The 25,054-nt window shown below is 41.4% G+C and overlaps 1 protein-coding gene across 6 annotated transcripts in view; it reads right to left on the bottom strand.

Moving 5' to 3' along the window:
- Positions 1–25,054, bottom strand: part of WIPI2 (WD repeat domain, phosphoinositide interacting 2) — a 44,425-nt gene that overhangs the window by 3,357 nt on the left and 16,014 nt on the right. For 2 of the 6 annotated variants that reach the window (XM_063090959.1, XM_063090962.1), the window contains 9 exons: positions 12,705–12,874; positions 11,452–11,548; positions 10,922–11,019; positions 10,403–10,495; positions 7,096–7,166; positions 4,182–4,289; positions 2,853–3,017; positions 2,219–2,326; positions 1,317–1,414 (listed from right to left, as the gene is read on the bottom strand). In XM_063090959.1, coding sequence (XP_062947029.1) covers positions 1,317–1,414; positions 2,219–2,326; positions 2,853–3,017; positions 4,182–4,289; positions 7,096–7,166; positions 10,403–10,495; positions 10,922–11,019; positions 11,452–11,548; positions 12,705–12,874 — 1,008 coding nt within the window. Of the gene's footprint in view, positions 1–1,256; positions 1,415–2,218; positions 2,327–2,852; positions 3,018–4,181; positions 4,290–7,095; positions 7,167–10,402; positions 10,496–10,921; positions 11,020–11,451; positions 11,549–12,704; positions 12,875–25,054 lie in introns of all 6 variants that reach the window. The other 4 variants (XM_063090957.1, XM_063090960.1, XM_063090956.1 and 1 more) reach the window with 2 other exon arrangements.

Below are 25,054 nucleotides of genomic sequence, written 5' to 3'. Positions count from 1 at the left end.
AGTCGCCCTCAGAGGGCTGGGAACAAAATACAAATCCCAGTGACACCAACTGGAGGCTGCATTTTGGAAACGTTAGTGTAAGTTTATAAACTGCAGCCCATACTAACACTGAATTTTAATCACTTTTCTGACTAACAATGTCTTTGCAGACTTAGGCACCTCAAGATGAAGTCATTTATTCTCCGAAATTCATAAATATCAAAACAATGCCTGCACAGTAAACAGGGGCTTCCTCATAGACGAGGGGAAAATTTTCTACAGCAAACAGGGAGAATCAAAGTAATTCCCCAACTGGTTGATGAAGGGTGTTCTAATCCTCCAACAGGTGAACGAAGGGTGTGCTAATCCTCCAACTGGTGGATATAAGGTGTTCTAATTCTCCAACTGGTTGATCTAGGGTGTTCTAATTCTCCAACTGGTTTACGTAGGGTGTTCTAATTCTCCAACTGGTTGACGTAGGATGTTCTAATTCTCCAACTGGTTTATAAAGGAGGTTCTAATCCTCCAACTGGTTTATATAGGATGTTCTAATTCTCCAACTGGTTTATAAAGGGTGTTCTAATCCAAGTAGTTTATATAGGATGTCCAAATTCTCCACCTTTTCATAAAGGATGTTCTAATCCTCCACCTGATTTATAAAGGATGTACTAATTCTCCAACTGGTTTATATAGGAGGTTCAAAAATAATGCTACAAGACATTCAGTGCTTCATGTAACTGAAAGGGCTATCTCATTTAAACTGCGAGCAAGTACAATCTCATGTGGGAGCAAAGCCACAGGATCTCCCACTCGAGTGCAACTTGGGGTTTTTTGAGAAAGATGGCTCATGAAGTGAAGTGACCCTGGCCTGAATGATCCTGAGTACCCAGCCAGGGCTCTTAAACACAGGCCCCTACAGCCTGTTCACACTGCAGCCTCCACACCTGCAGGGTCCCTGGGGTGAAAGGGGTATTCAATACATATTTGCTGAATGAACAGGTGGGAGGGCAAAGACTGAGGACAAACACCTGGCAGTGTTTTTAGGGTAATATTTTAGATGAGAGGTGGCAGCCGGACACAATTCATATGCACCCAAAGTAGTCTGAATCATGATGGCTATTACTCATTCTTGAGAGATTCCCAAAACACCAGTTTACAAAAGCTTGCCTCCACTCTCAGAATAATCACTTCCCTGTTCCAGTCAAAAGTAGAAGGGGGACAACCCTGGTGAGAGCACAAAGTCTGAGAACCCCACAGAGGCCGTCAGCATAAATTACCTTCTAGGTGTGTGTCATGCCCCTTACCAAGTCTTGTCGGAGACGAAGGCACATAAGTACCTTTTGCTACAGCTGTGCTGTATGTCTGAGTTACTAAGGGGCAGTCGTGAGAGGCAGAGTCTAAGATTTCACTGGCTGTCTCCATACTGCCATCCAACCTGGAGAAAGGAGAGAATGACAAGAAACTCGCCAGACGAAACGCTAAGCCTTCATTATACTGGGGCAACTTTAAAATAATTCCCCTGAGTATCTGTTTACTCAGATTTTTACATGAAGATTCTTAAATGGAAAGTCTGATTTAAAAAGTTATACCTAGTGAGACAATCTTGTTTTATTTCATTCTTATAATAGAGGATCATAAATACAATCAGCTATTTTTAAAAAATCACCCCCCACTTCCACTCCATACTTTTATAAAATATTATAGTATCATTGTTGGAACTTTTGGAAGATAAAAAAGTATAAAACAGAAAGTCAAACTATACTATCTCCCAATTAAAAATGCTCTTCTGCTTTCAAAGAGACAACCTGTATCTCACAGTGAGAGCAGGCTCACCAAAACTGCCCTACATTGCAGAGGACACCATGCTGCATTATTCCTTTCTTTCAAAATGTTAAGCTCTGCCCTTACAAGAAGGCCCGGACTCTGCTCTACTCGCCACAGGCAAGAACAAATGCTACTGCACTGGCCACTCTCCTCTCCCGTCTCTGCCCAGTCACTAAGCTGGAAGCCTGCAGAGAGGTGCAGGAGAGCAGGAGTCTGCTGCCAACAGTAGTCCATGTCCCCCAGTCACAGGGCAGAATCAGGGAAAGTGAATCTCCTAAACAGCACAAGCCAGCACACTGGAATCTGTCCCTTTACGTCACTGGTTTTCAAGGAAATGAGCAAACATACAAGGGCGCCCAAACAGCCACCTGACAGCCACGCGGGGCAGCAGAGCGCAGGCGGTGGGCACGCGCACCTGTGCTGTTTCATGAGCGCACACTCGCCGCCCTCCTGGGGGTCCAGGTTGTACATGTACAAGTAGCCGTCAGAGGCTCCCACCAGCAACCGGGGAATCTTCTGAATCCTGGTGAGAATAAAAAGCAGCCACATTCTAGACCACAACTTTCACAAAAAGCATCTTATTCAATCAGCACTCTCACCTCTGGCAGGGCTAGAGAAGAAACTCTACCAAAATGATCACAAATTTAGTTTTATGTGTTCGACACATTACCTACATGTGAATGGACAAGCCCACTCACACCACCGTGTTGCCTGGTGCACATAATGTCAAGGCCCTGGTTAAATACTGGCAATTTCACACAGTTTGACTTAATGTTTTTCATCAACACTAAATATTCTCAACACAAACTGAAAGAAGAAAATTTTTTGGAATTAAAACACCACAGAGAAAGCATTCAAGTCTAGTATTTGCAAAGATGCACGTTTTAGTTCTTTCCACTTCCACATAACTTTTGATTAAATTAAAGTTCTAACTTAGAGCTCCACATTATTCTCGAGTCAAGAGAAACATGGCAGGGATCATAAAACCTTGCCTCTTGTGCTCTGGAACAAGCCACGAGGGGAAGGGGACAAGCGCCATCTCTACTCACGTGGCCAGTGAACAGATGTTTTTGTGGCCACAGAATGGTAGGCGGACTGTGGCAAAGGCTCTGCCCTGGTTGAACATTTCTGTCACTTGAGAAGGCAAGTAGCTGGTGGAAGCCATGAGCACTTTCCCAAAGTACCCAGTCCAGGTGGTGGGTTCCTCTGGTGGCCTAGAAGGAAATATCACCAGACACATGAAGCTGGATTCTTCACTGTGACTATTACCACAACCCACTCACACAAAGACAGCCCTGAAACTGAAAGCAAAATCCTCCAGACTTTATGAAGGGAAAAAAAAAAAAAAAAAGTTGGAGGGCCAGCCCGTGGCTCACTTGGGGGAGAGTGGTGCTGATAACACCAAGGCCACGGGTTCAGATCCCTATATAGGGATGGCCAGTTAGCTCACTTGGGAGAGCGTGGTGCTGACAACACCAAGTCAAGGGTTAAGATCCCCTTACCGGTCATCTTTTTTTGTAAAAAAAAAAAAAAAAAGGTTAGAAATAAACAAGTTGATGCTGAAGGCCCTGGGGAAGTTATGGAGCATCTGCTGGGAAGGTCAGAGAGGGGTCTCAGTTTCCAGAACAGGAGGAGCCAACATCCTGCCAACAGCCATTTTAGGTTAGGGAAGATGATCAGGTCCCCCTTTTGTAGCAAATGTGAGGACATTCAGGGCCAAAATGATGGCCCACCACTATATCTTTGTGAAAGGAAGTCTACAAACACCTTGAATACAAGGCTCAAATTGTTATTTTCCCATAGCCCAGTTCTGCTGTTGTTCATCTTTGGATGTACTATAAGCTATCTCAAATATTCCTTTGAACACTGCACAGTATAAACAAACCATGTTGATTGTAGTGAGGTACTCTTTTTTAAAATTTGAGATAAAAGACTACCCCTTCATCACATATATTCATTAAGTAATATATAATTTAAATCATCGGCTTTAAAAACGGAAGCCAGCCCACCCCTTTGCTTGCGGGGGCAAGTTAGGGACACAGTACTCATTCAGGGAGCAGAGCAATCACAGACGCCTCTGTTTGCAATGGGTGGGAGGAGGGCATCTGTGTACTGACCTGCAGAGGCCCGATGGGACCCTTCCTGTCTCACGCTAGGCCTTGTTCTCCTGAGTGCTTCCCGCCTTAGAGCGTCATCTGAAAGGGGACAACCCTGACAGCTGAGCCTGGATTTAGTGGCACTTGTTCCAGGGCAAGCTCCAGGATATACATTGGCCAATAATGTCCAAGGGCAGAAAAGCTCTGTGCTTACGTTTTCATGCAGTCAGTGGGGACAAAGTGATTTGTATTTTTTTAAACAAATGTGTCTTTGCAACTCACTTTTCTTTCACAGTCTCAAGTTTGAAGATGTGCACGGTCTCGGTGTTGCTGGACGCAGAGAGGAACATGCCGTCCATGCTGAAGGCCAGCGAGCAGATGCTCACACACCTGGGGAGAGAGTGAGCATGCCAAAGGAGGCCCGAGTTTCCACTGTCGCCGTAAACACTGGCGAGAGGGACTACTACGCTTCTCCAGGGATTTGTAACTGAGTGACAAAGAAGAAAAGCTTCCATCATAGGCACACTTGGATTACTGATAACATTTTCATTCCTGTCCAGCCATCTACTCAAAAATTTTCTTGAGAAGAAACGTTTGAAAAGTAATACCAAGTAAGAGCAATTCTTTAATATATCCTTAAACCGGCTAATTTTCTTTATAATTCCAAATAACAAGAGAACCAGGATTTCATTAAACCATTTTTAGCTGAATTAGGATGGATTTATAGTTCTAAGATTAGTAAAAAGCCCCAATAATTTAAATTACAGCAGTTCTTACCACACCAGAGGGTAAATCAGCAACCTTGATAATGTGTAAGAGCTGAGCAAAACTTTCAACATGCTAAGTCTCTATAATCTATCTTAAAAATCACTATAAAAATCCCAAAGCCATTAAATAAATGTGAGTTTTCTCATAACCCTAAGAATACAAGGCACTTTTACTTTCAGCCCAATCAATAACAGTTAGGGGTTTTAGTCAATGCAATAAACATTTACTGAGTGTTTACAACATACTCTGCATTGTACTTAGGCTCTGGGGATGAATTAGACAGGAATGGTTCTCACTTTACTGGAGCTGCTGGTGAGGGGTGTGTGTGGGTAGTATAGATATTAAATTTGCTACAAGCAAAGGAGAGCTAAAAAGTGCAAGTGGAAGGCGCTAGAGAAGCGTAGAGTGAAGGGATTTAACCCGTGTGAGGGTCAAGAAAGGGCCCCCTTGAGGGAGATACTCGACTCAGATGCTGAGGGCTTACAGAGTTGGCCAGGCCACCAGGTATGTCACTCCGAGCACCAAGTACAGGAAACACACATGAAAGACCCCAGTGAAGAAAAGAGATCCACTCTGCTGAGGAGCGGAACACACATCATGGCTGAAATGAGCACAGGGAATGTGAAGTACGCTGAGGCTGGAAAGGAAGAGCCAGAGGTCACAAGGCCTCGGGAATCACAGTAAGGAGTCTGGAGTTAATCCTACAGGTCAGAGGAAGGCAGTGAAAGGTTTTAGGTGGGGGAGTGTGATCTAATTATATTTACATCTTCAAAGAACAGCCTGGGTTCAAGTCTGAAGAATGGCCTAAAGGAGCCAACAGCAGAAACCAGGGAGAGCATGAGGTTACACAGACAGTGATGGGGACTGGGAGGGGTGTGCAGGGAGAAGTGGGAGACGTCACAGGAGATTGACACAACCAGGAACTAACTGCATGCCTGAAATGGATGGAAGGAAGCAAAGCCGAGTACCTCTGGCTTGGTACTGGGGAGGTGGCCAGTGGTGTGAGGGACGATGAGCAGACGGGGCACATTTTGGCTTGGCTCTCTGAAGTGCCCAACATCCAGTGGGCAGGAGAAAAATGGGTCCACCTCAGGAAAGAAGCCGGGCTAGGCATCTAGACTTAGGGTCTGCAGCACACACATAGACAACATGGCTTGGCAAGGGTGTGGAGCTTTACAGCGTGGGGTGAGGAGAGGCTCTCAGGCAGAAACTGGACAAAGAAAGAGGAAATAGCAGAAGTAGCAGCAGCAGCAGAAGAATCTACAAAGGCGTGGTGTAAGAAGACCAAGGGAAGGGCCGACCCTGTGGCGCACTCGGGAGAGTGCGTCGCTGGGAGCGCAGCGACGCTCCCACCGCGGGTTCAGATCCTATATAGGAATGCCTGGTGCACTCACTGGCTGAGTACCGGTCACGAAAAAGACAAAAAAAAAAAAAAAAAAAAAAAAAAGACCAAGGGAAATAATGAGGCAGTAACTGGAAGGGGCCATGGCATTTTGGCTTTGGCTTTCAGATGGGGACACTAAGGCATGTCTGCTCCATCTGCTGGGACGATCCCATATTAGAGAGGGAGGTGACAGCAGACAGCTAGAGGTTCCCAGAGAAGTTGGGGAATGGGGGAGGGGGCAGGAGGGGACAGTTACAGGTTACTGAATCCTTCCTGAGCCCCAAGCATCTCCTGTTCAATGACCAGCCTTGAGGAGGCAGGTCCTGTTTATTACATTCCCATTTGAGATGAGGAACCAGAGACTAAGAAGCTAAGCAATGCTGCCCTATGCCACAGGGCTACAAATGGTGGCCCAGGATCTGGGCCAAAGCACTAGGCTCTGGAGCCCCAAGTTCTCCCCTGTTCTGCTATTCCACATGGTGGAGGGGCATTCCCACCTCCGAAGCAGGAGTCAGGGAGGGAGTGCTAATAAATACAGATGCAGGAAGGCTGGCAGACTGGGTGGGGTAGGTGATTCCTAGTTTTCTTTTTAAAGAAAGAGCCAAGGCTATTTGCTATGGGTGAAAGGGGAACTGGGTAGAGGTTCTCAGAGGTAGAGAGCAAAGAGAGTATGCCAACAAGATGAGGTCATTATCCTCCAACCTCAGAGCAGGCCGAGGAGCCACGTGGGACCAGACAGCAGCACTGGGCCTTATTATGTGAGTTTTTCCAAACTCTCGGGCTATCTGGCCATCACTCTACATTCAGGTAGGATCCCAGGCAAATGAGAACGCAGTTTGCTTTTATAAAAATGTTCTTTACCTCCCTCCAATGATGAGACTGACTCCAAAATCTCAACTGGTAATCCAGCTCGACTGAAAATGCTTTTGTCTTTAACTGGGATCTTCCTGGTGTTTAAGTTTCCACTTTCTTGGTCACGGATAATATAAAACGAAAATCCAAGTATAACCTCCAGAGTCAATTTTTGAGATTTATACACTTTACCTCTTAACTCCTCTCCGGAACTCAAAGAGTTTTTGTCCCTCTGGAATGGAAAATACCCTAATTACAGTACCCTGTGATGGGGAAAAAAAGAAAAAAGAATTTTAGCTGAGTAAAAATAGACTTTTCCTATTACTTTCACATCAGACTACTAATGGCCACGTGACATGTTCCCAGCAACAGCTCTGCCCTGGGCCAAGATGGAGTTCTGAGGTCCTCTCCTCTGCACCCAGCTCCCCAGGGGGCCTCGTACACATCACCCCACCCTTTTTGCCGCAGGAATATGAAAAAATTCCCCTAATCTGTGGTTTACTTAATATTAAATCTTTTCTTTAAATCAACCAACTTTAGCTTATTATTTAAACGTTACTAGCCTTGAAGTCAAATATGGAATAGTTCTATTTTTCTAAGTCATTTATAAGTTTAAACTATTAAATAAAAACCTTCCCAGTACTGCATGTTGGGAAGTACTGATTAATACTATGGCCTGACGAGGCTGCAGGGCCCACTGAGGTCCTTTCCTCCCACTTTAAATTGAGTTACTAATCAAGAGAACTGATCAGCTGAAAATCTTGCTTAACTGCCTTAAAAGGGATAATTATTCCAGACTTACAAAATGGTAAGATGTGTATTAAGAAAACTCTTACTAAGACAAAAGAAAATATGAATACATGGTGAAATATAGCATTTCCCTGCTTCAAAATAAAATATTTTGAAGATGCTAACTTTCCCTACCACTCCTCTACTTCCTTCCCCCAAACAAGTTAACTGAATCTGTGGGTGGGTGAGACAGAACAGAAACATCTGGAGAATAAATAAAGCAGACAAGAAAATAAAGATGAGCAGGACTTTCAATGTCTGAACATCAAAAGAATACTATCAAATGATAGTACTAAAACAGCACTAAAAGAAACAGACTGATAGAACAAAATGGAAAACCTTAAAACAGATAGCATTTCAGATCTGGGGCGTAGTAGGAATTATTTAACATTCAACCTCACACCAACAGTAGAAGGTTCAAACTGTTAAACAGAAAAACTGTTAAGAATATCTGACATGTTTATAAATAGTAAAAAAAAAAAAAAAAAATATGGCAGGTGACCTAAATGTAGAACACCAAGAAATTGTTTAAATAAATTATAGTAAATTCATAGAGTGGGATACTATACAGCCATTAGAAATAAGGCTGTAGGGCTGGCTGGTGGCTTGCTTGGGAGAGCGTGGTGCTGACAACACCAAGTTAAGGGTTAAGATCCCCTTACCAGTCATCTTAAAAAAGAAAAAAAAGAAAAAAAAAAAAAAATCAGGCTGTAGATAAAATAGGTTCATTTGAGAAAACTGTGTTTAAAGATAGTGGCTCTCTTTGGATGGAAGGACACCAACGAAGTTTGTAACTCTTGAGAATTTGGAAGATAAAATTATTTTATGCACACATATACAACAATAATCAAGGCAAACGTTTTGTCCTTTATAGCCTAAACTTAGATTTACACATAACTTTTTTAATGGCATATCTACTGCGCAATACTAATTAAGAGTTGTTTCATCACTGTACGCCTGCATGTCTGCGAGTTCCTTGAAAGCAGGATTAAGCCATATACCTAGGTAGGGCCGCAGCCGGGTTGAGAAAGCAATGATGGTCTAATCCCACAGACTAAGGATTCTGTGCAAAAGGAAATCAAGCATTTGCTCCTCATAGTCCAGAAAAAAATTATTCTATTTTACTGGCCTTGAAATTCCATCAGTGCTTTAGGGCCTTACTAAGAGCTAAGAAAAAACAGTGGTGAGACTTTGATGATCAAGAGGCCAGAGAATTTCCTGGCTATTTTGATATTGCCAAAGAAGAAGAAAAGGACAAGGTGACACTGTGGTAGTCTAGCACAATTCAAAGCAAAGTCAGGCTTGGAGTTCACTCCAGCTGGGCAACCCTGGGCACATGACTTAACCTCTTTGAGCCCTCACTATAAAATGAAAAAATGTTTACCTTACTGAGGGGATCAAATGAGGTAATGAATATAAAGAATCCAGTATAATTCATGACACAAGAAGTGATCCATAAAAGGTAATACCATTATTATGTAGAAGGTAGGTATGAGATTCAAGAACAAAGGCCCATGTAGGAAAGTTAAAGAAGTGAGCCTCCTTTTTACTGTACTGTATTTGGTTGGTTGGTTGGTTGGTTGGAGGGGAGAGGTGACTTGGGAGGAGAGGCTATTTTGGAATTTCAGTGAGATGTAAAATTAAATCAAAATCAAAGTAAAATTCATCAGTAGACAGCTGAAGAGCAGTACTGCTCAGAAGAGACGAACAAAGGCAATCAGATCTCCAAGACAGAAGAAAAGAAGATGGAACTTATAGGAAAAGAGGAGCAGCAAAAGGAAAAGAGTAGCAGCAAAAGAAAAAGAGGTAGCAGCCCAAGTCAGAGGAAATGAGGACCCTTCCGTGTTGTGGAGGCAAAGGGAGAAGAGCTGCAAACTGAAGGGATGTGCATGAAGGGGTCTGAAAAAGGCCACATCCTTTAACCCAGAAATAATTCTTACTAGAATCTCTTAAAAATTAGAAATATACATAAAAGATTTATATATGACTTAAATAAATTGATAGCTATAACAGCAACATATTGGAAACAAAAGTTCCAATAGGATAATGTTTAAGGAAATCACTATTGAATATTGTACAGCCATTAAAAGTGTTTTTAAATGGAGAAATACATTATTATGCAGAGTGAAAAAAGAATAATTATACATACAGTATGGTTCCAATTTTGTTCAATAAACAGAAAAAAATGAAATACACTGAAATGTACTCACATGAGCTGGATAGAATTATGTCTTTGCTTTTTCACACTTTTTATTATTTCCTATGTTCCTTACCATCACATATGTCAGTTTCATAATTGAAAAGCACAGGCTGGGTGGTCGGCTCAGTTGGTCAGAGAGTGGTGTTGTAACACCAAGGTCAAGGGTTCAGATCCCCATACCAGCCAGCCGCCAAAAAACCCAAAAAGCAAAAAAAGAAAAACACACAGGGTCAGAGGCACGGTTACAAATGGTGTTCTTGTCTCCTCTGCACACGTCTGTATTTTCTGCCACAGCCACGCATTTGCTCTCATTAGACAATGGCATGGGTGTGCCTAACCCGTTCCATGGCAGCATACTCTACAGCCTGACAAGCAGGTTGTTACCTTTGCTTCTGTGTGACTTGGTCGATCTACAAATTTGTTTGCTAAATAACTTGGCTGTGCGAACAGAATTGAAAAAGTTTGTTGAAATCTTTGAACTAGTTTTCTCCTGGGCCACAGCAGACTTACCTTCTCGGAAGCAGTGGCAAGTTTGGTTCCACTTGCATCAAAAGCCAATGCTGCTAAAGGACTGTCATGAGCCGGGATCATGTTTGCAGCTCTCTGAAAAGGGGAAACCGATCAAACATGACTGCCACATAGTGACAGCCTCTACCCCTGTGCTGCCATTTGGTTATTAGGCTGAAAATGCCAGTCAGCTATTACTAAAATACCATTACAGTCACTGCAAATATCAAATCCACTTGAGTTACTGGGGCTGGGGGCCCAAGGAAATGCTGCTCTGGTTTTAAAAAAAAGCAAAGCAATTTATCCATGAAGTTTTCTACATTCCTTCAAACACTCACAGCGCTATGTGCTCAGCACTTGTGGAGGCTGAATTAAGTATGCCTGCTTTGCCACTAAAGAGAGCAGCAGCGAGAACTGTTATTGCTGAGCCATGGAAATCAGGACATCAAAGACACCACAGCACTCATTTTCAGAAAAAAAGATACATTTTAAAGAGCTATCCAAATACAAAGGGAACCTCACCAAATTAATGGTATCAAAGACCTGCACCTCTCCGATGGTTGCACTCCCTGGATACGCCAAGTAACAGTTGTCATTGTTTATGGACAATGCACACAAACCTGTGAACAACACACGGAGAACAAAACGCAGTTGAATCTCAGATAAATCCTTCTTGGTTGTAGATATAGTTTAGCACTATTTAACAAGGCATGGATAAACCAAAAATAGCTGTTACAACCTTGTTTGCTGATTTTTTTTTTTTAAGTTCTACACCCCCATACCACCACCTCAGGTGATACCAGTATTATAAACAGATTAAAGGCCTTTGGTATGAACTGATCAGCAACCTCAAAATTGAAAGCTGGTCAAACCAATGAGTGTATATGGTCAAAAGACTAGTATCAGTAGGAAGGCAGCTTCATTTAAGATCAACACTTTTTAAATGTCTCTTCTGTGGAACCTATAAAGAGAGAAAAATCTCTCTCACCTATAGCTATCTTTAAAAGGCAAAAATCAGAAAAATAGGATTCTTTTCACACAAATTAATTTACCTGCAGGGTTTGGGGGGGTCTCCCTGATTGTATGCAGTACCTTCATATCCCGAATGTTGTGTATATACAGAGACTCTTCCAGGCATACTATTAGCCTCTATAAAAGAGAGATGAAAAACAAACAAACCAAATATGAAGAAATTCCCAGTACAACACATGCTCCCAATCTTCACTTAACCAGATTTGATTAAGATGCTCTCAATTCTTTTCAGAACACCACACAGACAGGATCTGTGAGGCGTAGAGGATGCAGGTGGCTTTCCACTGCCAATCAAAGGGGGTCCAGAGCCAGCAGTGCTTGCTTGAAGACTGAGGATGCCAGCTGTGCTAGGATTCTAACAAGCCGATTTAATTCAGTATTACATAAACTGATAAGCTACAGCTGAGAAAAATGTGCTTTGGATAGATTTGGTAAAGATAAGTTGCTTTTAAAAACTGATATTGAATGAGGCATGTGTAAGATGAAAATAAAAGCCTAGGGATTTTTTAAAAACATAAAATTTTATTCTGCACTCATTACTTTGCCAGTTCTTGCTCCATTTTAAAGAAAATGAATGTTAGATAATGCATCAAGGGGACGATTTATGCAAGAAAGATGACTTGGCACAAACATAGATGGCTCCATGTTAGTTGAACATGAATATACATTTATGTTTTAAACTTTAAAAATATTTAAGATGTTGTGTCCTGTAATTTCCCACTTTAACCAACTTTCTCAGTTAACAGCCAAAGTTCCAGTTTCAATCACATAAGATAAGAGGGCCTCCACGGTTACTACTTTATTCGGTCACCAATCTCAGAGGATCTGGCAACCCTTTGTTGTAATTTACATTCTGTAACTAGCAGCTCAATTAGCCTGCTCTGAATAGAACACTGTTGTAAACAGAAAATGCTGAAGGAGCTTCTGGTCAGTGCCGTTGTTTTGTGAGCAAGCACAAGCCAGGAGATAGTTTCATGAAATAAACTCAAAGTGCTATTCACCAAGTCCATACTCTGTGCCAGACATTCTTGTTAAGTTTTGGGGAAGATACAAAAAAGCAGTAAGCCCTTCATCTTAAATTAAAAGTTAAACTAACAATTTAAAAAAGGAAAAAAAGAGTCTAATGGATTTTTTAAAAGCAACATTTATAAAAGCAAAAGAAGGTAGTAAGTTAAAAAAAAAAATTATAATATCAACTCTATGGCCATCCTGAAGACACAGAGATGGTGCAGAGCGCACTTGGCAGTTTGATTCAAACAAGAGCGTCACTCACCTGTCTGTTCAGCTTCACAGCCAATATCGTATTAGAGTAGCTGTAGTTGCAAATCTCAGTTCCTTTCTTAAAGTGGCAAACCTTTAGCTTCCTAGGAGCTTTGAGGCTAACGATGGCCACTAAGCTGCTTGAGAACAATCTTTCTACAATGCACACATCTTCAGTATCAGCTGAAATTGGAAAAGGAAAGTACATACATGAATAGATACAGCTCCATGGCAACAGGCACAATCTGCTCACAAAACCAACACATGCCTAAGTAACAGGTAAAGCAGAGCACAGCACTATGGGGGTACACAGGGGGCCTTTGGTCAGGTGACTGTGCTGCAGAAACCCCAGCAGAGTGGCACAAGACAGGCCAGGGGGTCTGGAAATTTTGTTATCTGCAGCCTCAGGAATGTTGCCAATATAAATAAGAATGTCCTTATATGAAAATTTGCATAAGACAAATTATAGAACTACTTAAAGGGATTCCTTTAAATAAGCTCTGTTGCTGGATTTAAATGGTGTAACTTAAAAACATACTTCCTAGTCAAACTGCTAGATAAAGTGAAAGAGTAAGATCTGAAGGCCTACTTTATTAAGACAACTATTCCTAGGAAAATGCAAACTATCAATCATTTCAACAAGGATCTGACAGCCTGATGTGCTGAGTACTAGCCTAGCTACTAACATATTGATGTTAACTAAAAAGTCATGTACATACCCAAAGTGGCATACCATATTTGCAGAAACAAAAAGTTATAGGATTTTGCTATTAACTTAGAACGGAATAGGCAGTAAATTCAAGCGCCCGATTCTAAACTCATTATCATTAATTCACAGTCGCTTTCACCCAGCCAGCTGACACAAATCATACTCACTTCATTCCTGCAGCAGCAAGTAAACTTTATTCAAAAAGAACACATACAAGTGATACACACAACTGGGGAGATGCCAGAATGAGGAACCCACTCTGCAGCTTCTGGGCCTGAGAGCATCTCAGATGAGGCACCAAGCCCTTCCTGGATCCCTCAGTGACAGGCCCAATCAGGAGGACCCTGCCCATGCTGGAGGGAGAGATCTTTGCTTGTTTTTATCAACTAATGTATCTCCAGCTGGAACAGTGCCCGGTACATGGCAGTACTCAGACATTAGGCCAACCACAGTCAGGAGGGACAGACACAAAACACGAAACGTCAACTATGTGCAGTAAAAATCATTTCCCCAAAGGCCAGACCCTCGTGTTCTCTGATCAGTCCTCTTTCTCTCAGGGAATCAATGCGGATGTCAAGCCATGATGAGAATCTTTCTTGGTGAGCAGTGGATCAGGAGTGGAGGGATGATCTCCATGGCTGGTCCCTGCAGGCCGCTACCCTCATGTCTTCAGTCAGGCAGCTGGGCTGTGTGCGCCGTGGGGATGAGGCTCTTCCTCCATCACTGTCCAGCCTCTTCTCTTCAGACTCCCTTTCTCAGTTAAATAAGCATTTGGGGCTGTGCTCACCCACTCAGTTATATCCGCTACTTCTCGCCTCAGGCAGTTCCCACAACTGCTGAGAATCTGGGTCATCATTTAGCAGCAGAGCTCCCTGCTAGGCCCAGGGCTGTGCCATGTCTGGCCCATTCTCGGCTGCACTCCCAGGTCTAACATTGCCTGGCACAGGCAGAGAGCTCCTTACACATTGGTCAGATGGTTGCAAGTGGACCTTATGACCAGATTTTAGATACTCTCCTAGCTCTACAAAACACCATTAAAAAAAAAAAAAACATTTCCCTACATTGGATCATATCTAAAAATGAGTTAATCTCATTCATGGCATTCAGTTTCAGTGGTGAGGTGCTATTACTCCCAAGTGCTACATCTAAGCAGTGAAACTATCCTAGGAAGGGTCAACTACATTCACTGTAATATATGCACTGGGCAACTGCTGCAGTGCTGGATATCTTGGTAAGTACTGGGGAGATAATGGGGACCCAGAGAGGTGGGATCCTCAGGAAAATCAGTTTAAAATCAGATTCCAGTCTCGGCTCTCCTGTAATTAGTTGTAAGACCCGGTATCAAGTTCCTTAATGGGGAACTGAGCTGGACTTAGAGCTTTATTAATTCTAGAACTGGGACATAGAGGAAAACCTGGTAAACACAAAACTGGCTTTTGATTAAATAGTAAATTTTATTTAAATCCACAGGCCTGCTAAATTAAATCAGTGGTGAAAAGAACTTATTTTCAAATATAATGGATCCTCATTATTCACAGATTCTGTATTTGTGAATTTGCCTAAAGTTTATTTGTAACTCCCAAATCAATACTCATGGTGCTTTTACAGTCATCCATGGACATGCACAGAGTTGCATGAAGCACACGCTCCCAGCTGAGGTGGCACAAGGCGATGTTCTGCCTTCTTGTTTGTTCTCAGACTGTAAAACAACTGTCCTCTTTGTTGTCTAGTGTCTATTTTTCTCATTTCTGTGTTTTTTCTTGGTGATTTTGCTGTTTAAAATGGCCCCCAAGCACAGTGCTGAAGTGCTGTCTAGTGCTCCTCAGCACAAGAAGGCTGTGATGTGCTTACACATTAATACACATTAATACACATTAATAAGCTTTGTTCAGGTACAAGTGTCATTGGCTGTGAGTTTAATGTTAATGAATCAAATACGTATGTGTGTGTGTGTGTATTTTTTTTCTTTTGGGCAGCTGGCCAGTACAGGGATCTAAACCCTTGATCTTGGTGTTATCAGCACTGCACTCTCCCAAGTGAGCTAACTTGCCAGCCTACAATATATATTAAATAAGGTGTCCTTAAACAGAAACCCACATAAAACAAAATTATCAGGTTGACAAAAATTTGACCAGAAGCTTGAGGGAACCTAACTTTGTATTTCTCCAAGGAACAATGGTTCAGTATTGGATAATCCAGTTGCCACAGTGATTTTATACTACAGTAAATAACGGGAATCAACTATTTTTTTCAAGGAACAGATTCTTATTGCCTTGCCTGGTACACCTTTACTTATGTACTTCACCCATTTCAACAAATAAAATGAGATCCCACTAGGAGCCACTGCTCCAGGCTCTGGGGATACATACAGTAAACAACACAGTGTCTGCCATCATGGAGTGTGGGCCAAGAAATGGGCCCCGGGCCTGTGCAGCACTAAAACAGCTAAAGGTCAGGTAGAGGAGGAGGAAGCAGCAAAGGAGACTGAGTGAGAGAGAAGCCATGATCGTGTACAACATGGTAGCCAACAGAGGATGGTATATGGAGAACAAGCAGTCAGCTGTGTCCAGTGCTGCTGGGAACTTATAAAAAGAGAAGCATCCACTGAATCTGGTAACATGGAACTTATCTGGAGACCCTGACGAATTCTGATGGAGATGTGAGGACAGAACAGTTTGGGCTGAAATGTGAAAGGGAGGTGGGCAAACGGAAAAAGAACTCAGGCAACTACCTGGAAAAGTTGTGTTATGGAGAAGCAAAAATGTGGAAAGGGACTGGAGGGGTAGGTATAGTCAAGGTAAATTTTTGTTTTCAAATATAGAAGCTACTAGATATGTTGATAGAGGGACTGATAACGCGGTAAAGATGGGATAACAGAAAGAACGAACCACTTAAACTGGAAGATGAAGAGATCCAGCAGGAAGACTGGTTTTAATAAGACAGGAATCCCATTTCCACATGTGAACAGGAGGGAGATGAAGAAGATGGGTACAAATGTAGATGAGTTGGTCATTTGAAGGAGGAAAGAAGAGAATTCTATGCTGAAAGCATTAGCTTCTCTTTGAAGTACTAGTAGGTCACTAGCTTTGAGAGGACAGAGGGGGGAGGTTTAACAAGTGAAGATGGTATGAAACAATCATCTGAGAGAGCAAGCAAATACAGTAATTAGAAAAATGAAGGACTGTTACAGGTCAAATGTGTGCCCCCAAAGTTCATGTATTGGAAACTTGATCTCCATTGTGAGTGTAAAGAGGGTGAGAAATCCAATTATGTTATTTGAAAGGTGGGGCCTTGGAGAAATGACTGGATCATGAGCACTGTGCCCTCATGAATGGATTAATCCATTCATGGAGTAATGAGTTATTATGGGTGTGGACTGGTGGCTTCACAAGGAGCACGAGAGAGCTCTTCCCATTCTTGCTATGTGATACCCTGTGTTGCTGTAGAGAGTCACCAACCTCTACAGGGTGAAGGCCCTCACCAGTTATGTTCCCTGGACCTTGGACCTCCCAGTTTCCAAAACTGTAAGAAATAAATTTTATTCCTTTATGAATTACCCAGTTTCAGGTACTCTGAAGCAACAGAAATGGACTAATACAAGGATCATCAGCAGGCACTGATGAATCTCCATTAGAGGTTGTGGTAGCAGATTCAAATTAAACCAAAGAAAAAATATGCCAATTCAACAGATGCTGAAAAAGCATGACAAAATTCAATGCTCATTTATGATAACCTAGGAACACGAAGAAACTAACCAATAAAGAACATTTATGAAAAACCTACAGCTAACACTATACTTAAGGGTGAAAATACTGGATTCTTTCCTTTAAGACTGGAAACAAGGCAAGGATGCCCACTCTCTTCACTTTGCACTTGAGTTCTTACACATTAAAATAAGGTAAGCAAAAGAAATAAAAGGCCCAAAGATCAAAAAGGAAGATGTCAAACTTGTCTCTATTGTAATCTTAAGGAATCTACAAAGCAACCATTAGAATAAGTGGATTTAGCAAAGTCACAGGATGCAAGATTAAAATACAAAAATCAATCATTTTTATTGACTAACAGCAAACAACTGGAAAGCAAAATTTTAAAAAATTTCTTTAACAATACTGCTAAAGCCCAAATTGTTAGGAATAAATTTAACAAAAAAATGCAAGGCTTTCATACCAAAACCCACAGGATATTACTAAGACAAATTAAAGAAGAACTAAATAAATGGAGAGATATACCATGTTCATGGATTAAATAATCAATATTGTTAACATATCAATTCTCCTCAAATTGATCTCTAGGTCCTATGCCATCCCAATCAATCCCGGCAGGCTTTTCTGTAGACACTGAAAGCCAATTATAAAATTTATAAGGAAAGGTAAAGGACCTAGAATACCCAAGGATATCTTGAAAAAGAACAAAGTTGAAGATTGACAAACAGATCAATGGAAGAGAATAAAGAAATAGCCCAGAAATAGAACCATACTTATAAGACTATTTTTAGGCACTCCCATGAGGGAAGAAAAATCTTTTCAACAAATGGTTATGGAATAGGAATCCATAAAGAAAAAAAATGAACCTTGACTCATACCTCATATCATACACAAAAATTAGAGATGGACTACTGGCCTAAGCATAAAAACTTTGGTTTTTAAATATAGTTTTAACTATAAAGCTTTCAAAGAACACATAGAAAAATATCTTCATAACTGAGGGTAGGCAAAGGTTTGACAGGACACAGAAAGCAAAAACCATAAATGAAAAAACACAAATGAAAAAACAAAAAATACAAAACAGGTCAATCAGACTACATCAGAATTAAAAACCATTGCTCAGAATTGGATGTCTACGGAGGTGGCATGGGCTATGTCCCTGAACTGAGAACATCACCCTGTCCCCGAATCCTTCTTTCCTCTGTTTTGTTTTTCATTCCTCTACCCCTTCCTACCCCTTCCAGTCCGCGAAGACTGGCTCTTGACCACATTAAGGCCTCGGTGAAGGCTTTTGGTTACTCCCCTTTCCACCCCATTCCTTAATTTTATTCTTTTGAAGAGTCTCCATTTCAAGCTGCCAAGGTAGAGAGTGTGATTGCAGACAGGACTATTCCTCATTTCAGGATTCCATGGTCATAATGGAAATGATGATTCACGAGGTGGTATAATTACACTGTTAATTGGCGCAATGTAAAGAATTCTGAAGTGGGTGTCAAGAGACTTGTGTTCTGCAACTAATTAATTGCCTTACATAAGTTCATCCCCCTCTCTAGCCCTTAGTTTCTTCGTTTTAATAAATAGCCCCATGGGATCCGGTAGATCCAGGTCTCGTGGTTAAGTGTGACGTGGTCAATCGAATGAAAACAGAGTAAGGGGAAGAAGCTGGCCGCCAGAAGCAGCAGCGATAGCGGCGTCCTGAGTAGCTGCAGCGTTCCGAAAGCACCAGGTGGTTTTTCTGCCGAGCCTGGGTCCTGGCTCCCACCCTCCCAGCCCCACCGGTGGTTGTCTGGGCGGAGTGGAGGTCAAGATGGCAGAAGAGGAGAGCTGCCTGCTGCTTTTCCGCCATGAGTAGAAGCAGTCTGAGGCCCACGCCAGATGCAGCTGTAGCAGAATCGGCGCAAAGGAACGGCTTCGAAAGGGTGTCTTTACCCTGCCAAGAACCGAGAATCTTCCCAAAACCTGCATGCATGACCCGCCGGTGCACCACGGCTCACGTCCCAGCTGCAGCTGCAGACGTGGAAACATGGAGGCCTGAGCTGGCGTGTGTCACCCCGGGCTGCAACGGTGACCATGGCTTCTGACCCCCCGCCCCCACCCACCATCCCTGGAGCTGGAAGCGAATCAACCGGCAGCCGGGACAGGGAGACGTCCAGCGGGAGAGGCAGAAGCTCCACAGAGACCACATGCCCTGCGGGCCGCCACTGCCTGATCCAAAAGGTAGGCTTCACCGCCGCCACCCGGCTTCATTCCCAGACCAGCCCAGTGCACACAGAGTGGGGAGTCGTCCAGCAGGGGAGGCGGGAACTCCACAGGGTCCACGCTGCTGCCGTGCAATCCAGCAGCATGTAGGCATCACCGCTGCCACCCGGCTCCATCCCAGGCCCAGCCTAGTGCGCACAGAGCAGGGAGACATCCTGCAGGGGAAGGGGAAGCTCTGCAGAGACCACACGCTCTGCGGTGCCTTGGCGCATCCCAGCAGCCCGGGCCAGAGCGCAGGGAACAGGGAGTCACTGAGGTAGCCATACCAAATTGGCAACAACAGCAACATCTTAGTCAGTCAATAGTGTCAAACCTGTGGACTGTGAAACCCCCTGCCACAATGAATAAACATCAAAGAAAAGATACCAGAAATACGAAAAATCAAGAAAGTACACCACCAAAAGATAATAAATCTCAAGCTCTAGATCCTATAGAACAAGAAGCCCTTGAAATGACTGACAAGGAATTTCGAGTGATAATTCTAAGGAAACTGAATGAGATACAAGAAAACTCAGCTAGACATCATGATGAAATAAGGAAAAGTATACAGGACCTGAAAGAGGAAATGTACAAGGAAATCAATGCCCTGAAAAAAAATGTAGCAGAACTTGCCGAACTGAAGAAGTTATTCAGTGAAATAAAAAACACAATGGAGAGTTTAACCAACAGGCTTGCAGAAGTTGAAGAGAGAACCTCTGAACTTGAAGATGGGCTGTTTGAAATAACACAAGCAGACAAAAAAAAAAAAAAAAAAGAAAGAAAGAAAAAAGAATCAAAGGCATTGAAGAAAATCTGAGAGAGATATCAGACAACCTTAAGCGCACAAATATCCGAGTCACGGGTATTCCAGAAGGGGAGGAAAAAGGAGATTGCATTGAAAACATATTCAACAAAATAGTGGCAGAAAACTTCCCAGGTATAGGAAAAATCACAGATCTTCAGATCCAGGAAGCTCAACGATCTCCAAATGTATTCAACCCAAAGAGGTCTTCTCCAATACATGTTATAGTCAAATTGGCAAAACTCAAAGACAAAGAGAGAATCTTAAAAGCTGCAAGAGAGAAGCGTCAAATCACCTATAAGGGAGCCCCAATCAGGCTAACATCAGACTTTTCATCACAAACCCTAAAAGCCAGAAAGGAATGGGATGATATATTCAAAATACTAAAAGACAGAGATTGTCAGCCAAGAATACTCTACCCTGCAAGGCTATCCTTCCGAAATGAAGGGTAAATAGTATATTTCTCAGACAAACAAAAACTGCGGGAGTTCACCACCACACGACCACCCTTACAAGAAATCCTCAAGGGAGTACTGGGTTTGGTTCCTGAAAAATAACTACCACTGCCATAAAAACCCAAGAAAAATCTAAACCCACTAGTATAATAAAAATGGCATTCATGAAGAGAAAACAAACAAAAAGGCTATCTACAACCTAAGGAACCAACAAACACAGAAAACAAACAGTAAATCAGAAGGCAAGGAACAAAAGACACCTAAGACAACCAAACAACAATCAACAAAATGCTAGGAATAAATCAACACTATTCAATAACAACTCTTAATGTAAAAGGCTTAAATTCCCCAATCAAAAGACACAGACTGGCTGACTGGATTAAAAAGGAGGACCCAACTATATGCTGCCTTCAAGAGACCCACCTCACCCATAAAGACTCACATAGACTAAGAGTGAAAGGATGGAAAAAGATTTACCATGCAAACAGAAAAGAAAAACGAGCTGGAGTAGCTATTCTTATATCTGACAAAATAGACTTTAAACTAAAAACCATAAAAAGAGACAATGAGGGACACTACATAATGATTAAAGGACTGATCCATCAAGAAGACATAACAATCATAAATATGTACGCACCCAATGTTGGACCAGCCAGATTTATAAAACAAACTCTATTAGACCTAAAGAAGGAAACAGACACTAATACCATAATAGCAGGGGACCTGAACACCCCACTGTCAATATTGGACAGATCATCTAGGCAAAGAATCAGCAGAGAAACACAAGATCTAAACAATACTCTAGACCAATTGGACTTGGCAGATATCTACAGAACATTCCATCCAACAACCTCAGAATATTCATTCTTCTCATCAGCACATGGATCATTCTCCAGGATAGATCACATATTAGGTCACAAATCAAGTCTCAACATATTCAAAAAAATTGGAATTATCCCATGTATTTTCTCAGACCATAATGGATTAAAACTAGAAATCAATAACAAACGAAATTCTGGAAACTATACAAACACATGGAAATTAAACAGCATTCTACTTAATGACATATGGGTCCAAGAAGAAATCAAGCAGGAAATCAAAAAATTTATTGAAACTAATGAAAATAATGATACATCATACCAAAACCTGTGGGATACTGCAAAAGTAGTATTAAGGGGGAAATTTATTGGATTTAATGCTCACCTCAGAAGAATGGAAAGATGGCAAGTGAACAACCTAACACTTCACCTTAAAGAACTAGAAAAACAAGAACAATCCAAACCCAAAGTTAGCAGACGGAAAGAAATCATTAAGATCAGAGCAGAACTGAATGAAATTGAAACCCAAAAAACAATACAAAAGATCAATAAATCAAAAAGTTGGTTTTTTGAAAAGATAAATAAAATCGACAAACCATTAGCATGGGTAACAAAAAAAAAAGAAGAGAGAAGATTCAAATAACAAAAATTAGAAATGAGAAAGGTGATATTACAACTGATTCATCTGAAATACAAGGAATCATTCGAGACTACTATAAACAACTATACGCCAACAAGTTTGAAAATCTGGAGGAAATGGATAAATTTCTGGACACACACAAGCTCCCAAAACTGAGCCATGAAGACGTAGAAAATCTGAACCGACAAATAACAATAAAGGAGACTGAAGCTGTTATCAGAAAGCTCCCAACAAAGAAAAGCCCAGGACCAGATGGATTCACAGCAGATTTTTACCAAACATTCAAAGAGGAATTGACACCAATTCTTTACAAACTATTCCAAAAGATTGAAACAGACGCAAATCTCCCAAACTCTTTCTATGAAGCAAACATCATCCTGATACCAAAACCAGGTAAAGATATAACCAAAAAAGAAAACTACAGGCCGATATCCTTGATGAATATAGATGCAAAAATCCTCACTAAAATACTAGCAAACAGAATACAGCAACACATACATAAAATTATTCACCACGATCAAGTGGGATTCATCCCAGGGATGCAAGGTTGGTTCAACATATGCAAATCAATAAATGTGATACACCATATTAATAAAGTCAAACACAAGAACCATATGATCATCTCTATAGATGCTGAAAAAGCATTTGATAAAATTCAGCACTCATTCATGACAAAGACCCTCTATAAGTTAGGTTTAGATGGAAAGTATATCAACATAATTAAAGCCATATATGACAAACCCACTGCCAATATCATCCTGAATGGGGAAAAGCTGAAAGCTTTTCCTTTCAGAACAGGAACTAGACAAGGATGCCCACTCTCACCACTCCTATTCAACATAGTGTTGGAAGTACTAGCCAGAGCAATCAGAGAAGAGAAGGAAATAAAGGACATCCAGATTGGAAAAGATGAAGTCAAACTGTCCCTCTTTGCAGATGACATGAACAGCCTAAAGCCTCTACAAAAAAACCTCTTGGAGGTGATAAATGATTTCAGCACAGTAGCAGGATACAAAATCAACACACAAAAATCAGTAGCATTTCTATTCTCCAATAGTGAACATGCAGAAAGAGAAATCAAGAAAGCCTGCCCATTTACAATAGCCACCAAAAAAATAAAATACTTAGGAATTGAGTTAACCAAGGAGGTGAAAAATCTCTATAATGAGAACTACAAACCACTGCTGAGAGAAATCAGAGAGGATACAAGAAGATGGAAAGATATCCCATGCTCTTGGATTGGAAGAATCAACATAGTGAAAATGTCCATACTACCCAAAGTGATATACAAATTTAATGCAATCCCCATCAAAATTCCAATGTCATTTTTCTCAGAAATGGAAAGAACTATCCAGACATTTATATGGAATAACAAAAGACCACGCATAGCCAAAGCAACGCTGAGCAAAAAAATAAAATAAAATAAAGCTGGAGGCATAACACTACCTGACTTTAAACTATACTACAAAGGTATAATAACCAAAAAAGTATGGTACTGGCATAAAAACAGACACACTGATCAATGGAATAGAATAGAGAACCCAGAAATCAACCCACACACCTACAGCCATCTGATCTTTGACAAAGGCACCAAGCCTATACACTGGGGAAGAGACTGCCTCTTTAGCAAATGGTGCTGGGAGAACTGGATATCAATATGCAGGAGAATGAAACTAGACCCACACCTTTCACCATACACTAAAGTCAACTCAAAATGGATTAAAGAATTAAATATACACCCTGAAACAATAAAACTTCTTAAAGAAAACATAGGAGAGACACTTCAGGAAATAGTACTGGACACAGACTTCATGAATACGACCCCCAAAGCACGGGCAACCAAAGGAAAAATAAACAAATGGGATTATATCAAACTAAAGAGCTTCTGCACAGCAAAAGAAACTATTAACAGAGTTAAAAGACAACCAATAGAGTGGGAGAAAATATTTGCAAAATATACATCTGACAAAGGATTAATATCCAGAATATACAAGGAACTCAAACAACTTTACAAGAAAAAAACAAGCAACCCAATTAATGGGCAAAAGAGCTAAGTAGGCATTTCTCTAAGGAAGATATACAAATGGCCAACAGACATATGAAAAAATGCTCAACATCACTCAGCATCCAGGAAATGCAAATCAAAACTACACTGAGATACCATCTCACCCCACTTAGGATGGCTAAAACCCAAAAGACTCTGAACGATAAATGCTGGCGAGGTTGCGGAGAAAAAGGAACTCTCATACATTGTTGGTGGGACTGCAAAATGGTGCGGCCTCTATGGAAAATGGTATGGAGGTTCCTCAAACAATTGCAGATAGATCTGCCATATGACCCAGCTATCCCACTGTTGGGAATATACCCAGAGGAATGGAAATCATCAACTTGAAGGTATACCTGTTCCCCAATGTTCATCGCAGCACTCTTTACAATAGCCAAGAGTTGGAACCAGTCCAAATGTCCATCATCAGATGAGTGGATACAGAAAATGTGGTACATCTACACAATGGAATACTACTCAGCTATAAAAACGAATGAAATACTGCCATTTGCAACAACATGGATGGACCTTGAGAGAATTATATTAAGTGAAACAAGTCAGGCACAGAAAGAGAAATACCACATGTTCTCACTTATTGGTGGGAGCTAAAAATAAATAAATAAATTCACACACACACACACACACACACACACAAACCGGGGGGGGGGGGGGAAGAAGACATAACAACTACAATTCCTTGAAGTTGATACGACAAGCAAACAGAAAAGACATTGTTGGGAGGGAGGGGGGAGAGGGAGGAGGGAGGGAGGTATCGGTAACGGGCCACAATAATCAACCACATTGTGTATCGATAAAATAAAATTAAGAATAAATGAATGAATGAATGAATAAATAAATAAATAAATAAAAGGGGTTGAACTAGGGGGGGAAAAAAACCATTGCTCAAAAGACAAGAAAATTACAACAGGCAATCCACATACTAGGAAAAAACA

The sequence above is a fragment of the Cynocephalus volans genome, chromosome 3, assembly GCF_027409185.1.
Source record: "Cynocephalus volans isolate mCynVol1 chromosome 3, mCynVol1.pri, whole genome shotgun sequence".
Lineage (NCBI taxonomy): Eukaryota > Metazoa > Chordata > Mammalia > Dermoptera > Cynocephalidae > Cynocephalus > Cynocephalus volans.
Note: the sequence above shows the minus strand (reverse complement) of the source record. Positions and strands in the feature narration are given on the sequence as shown.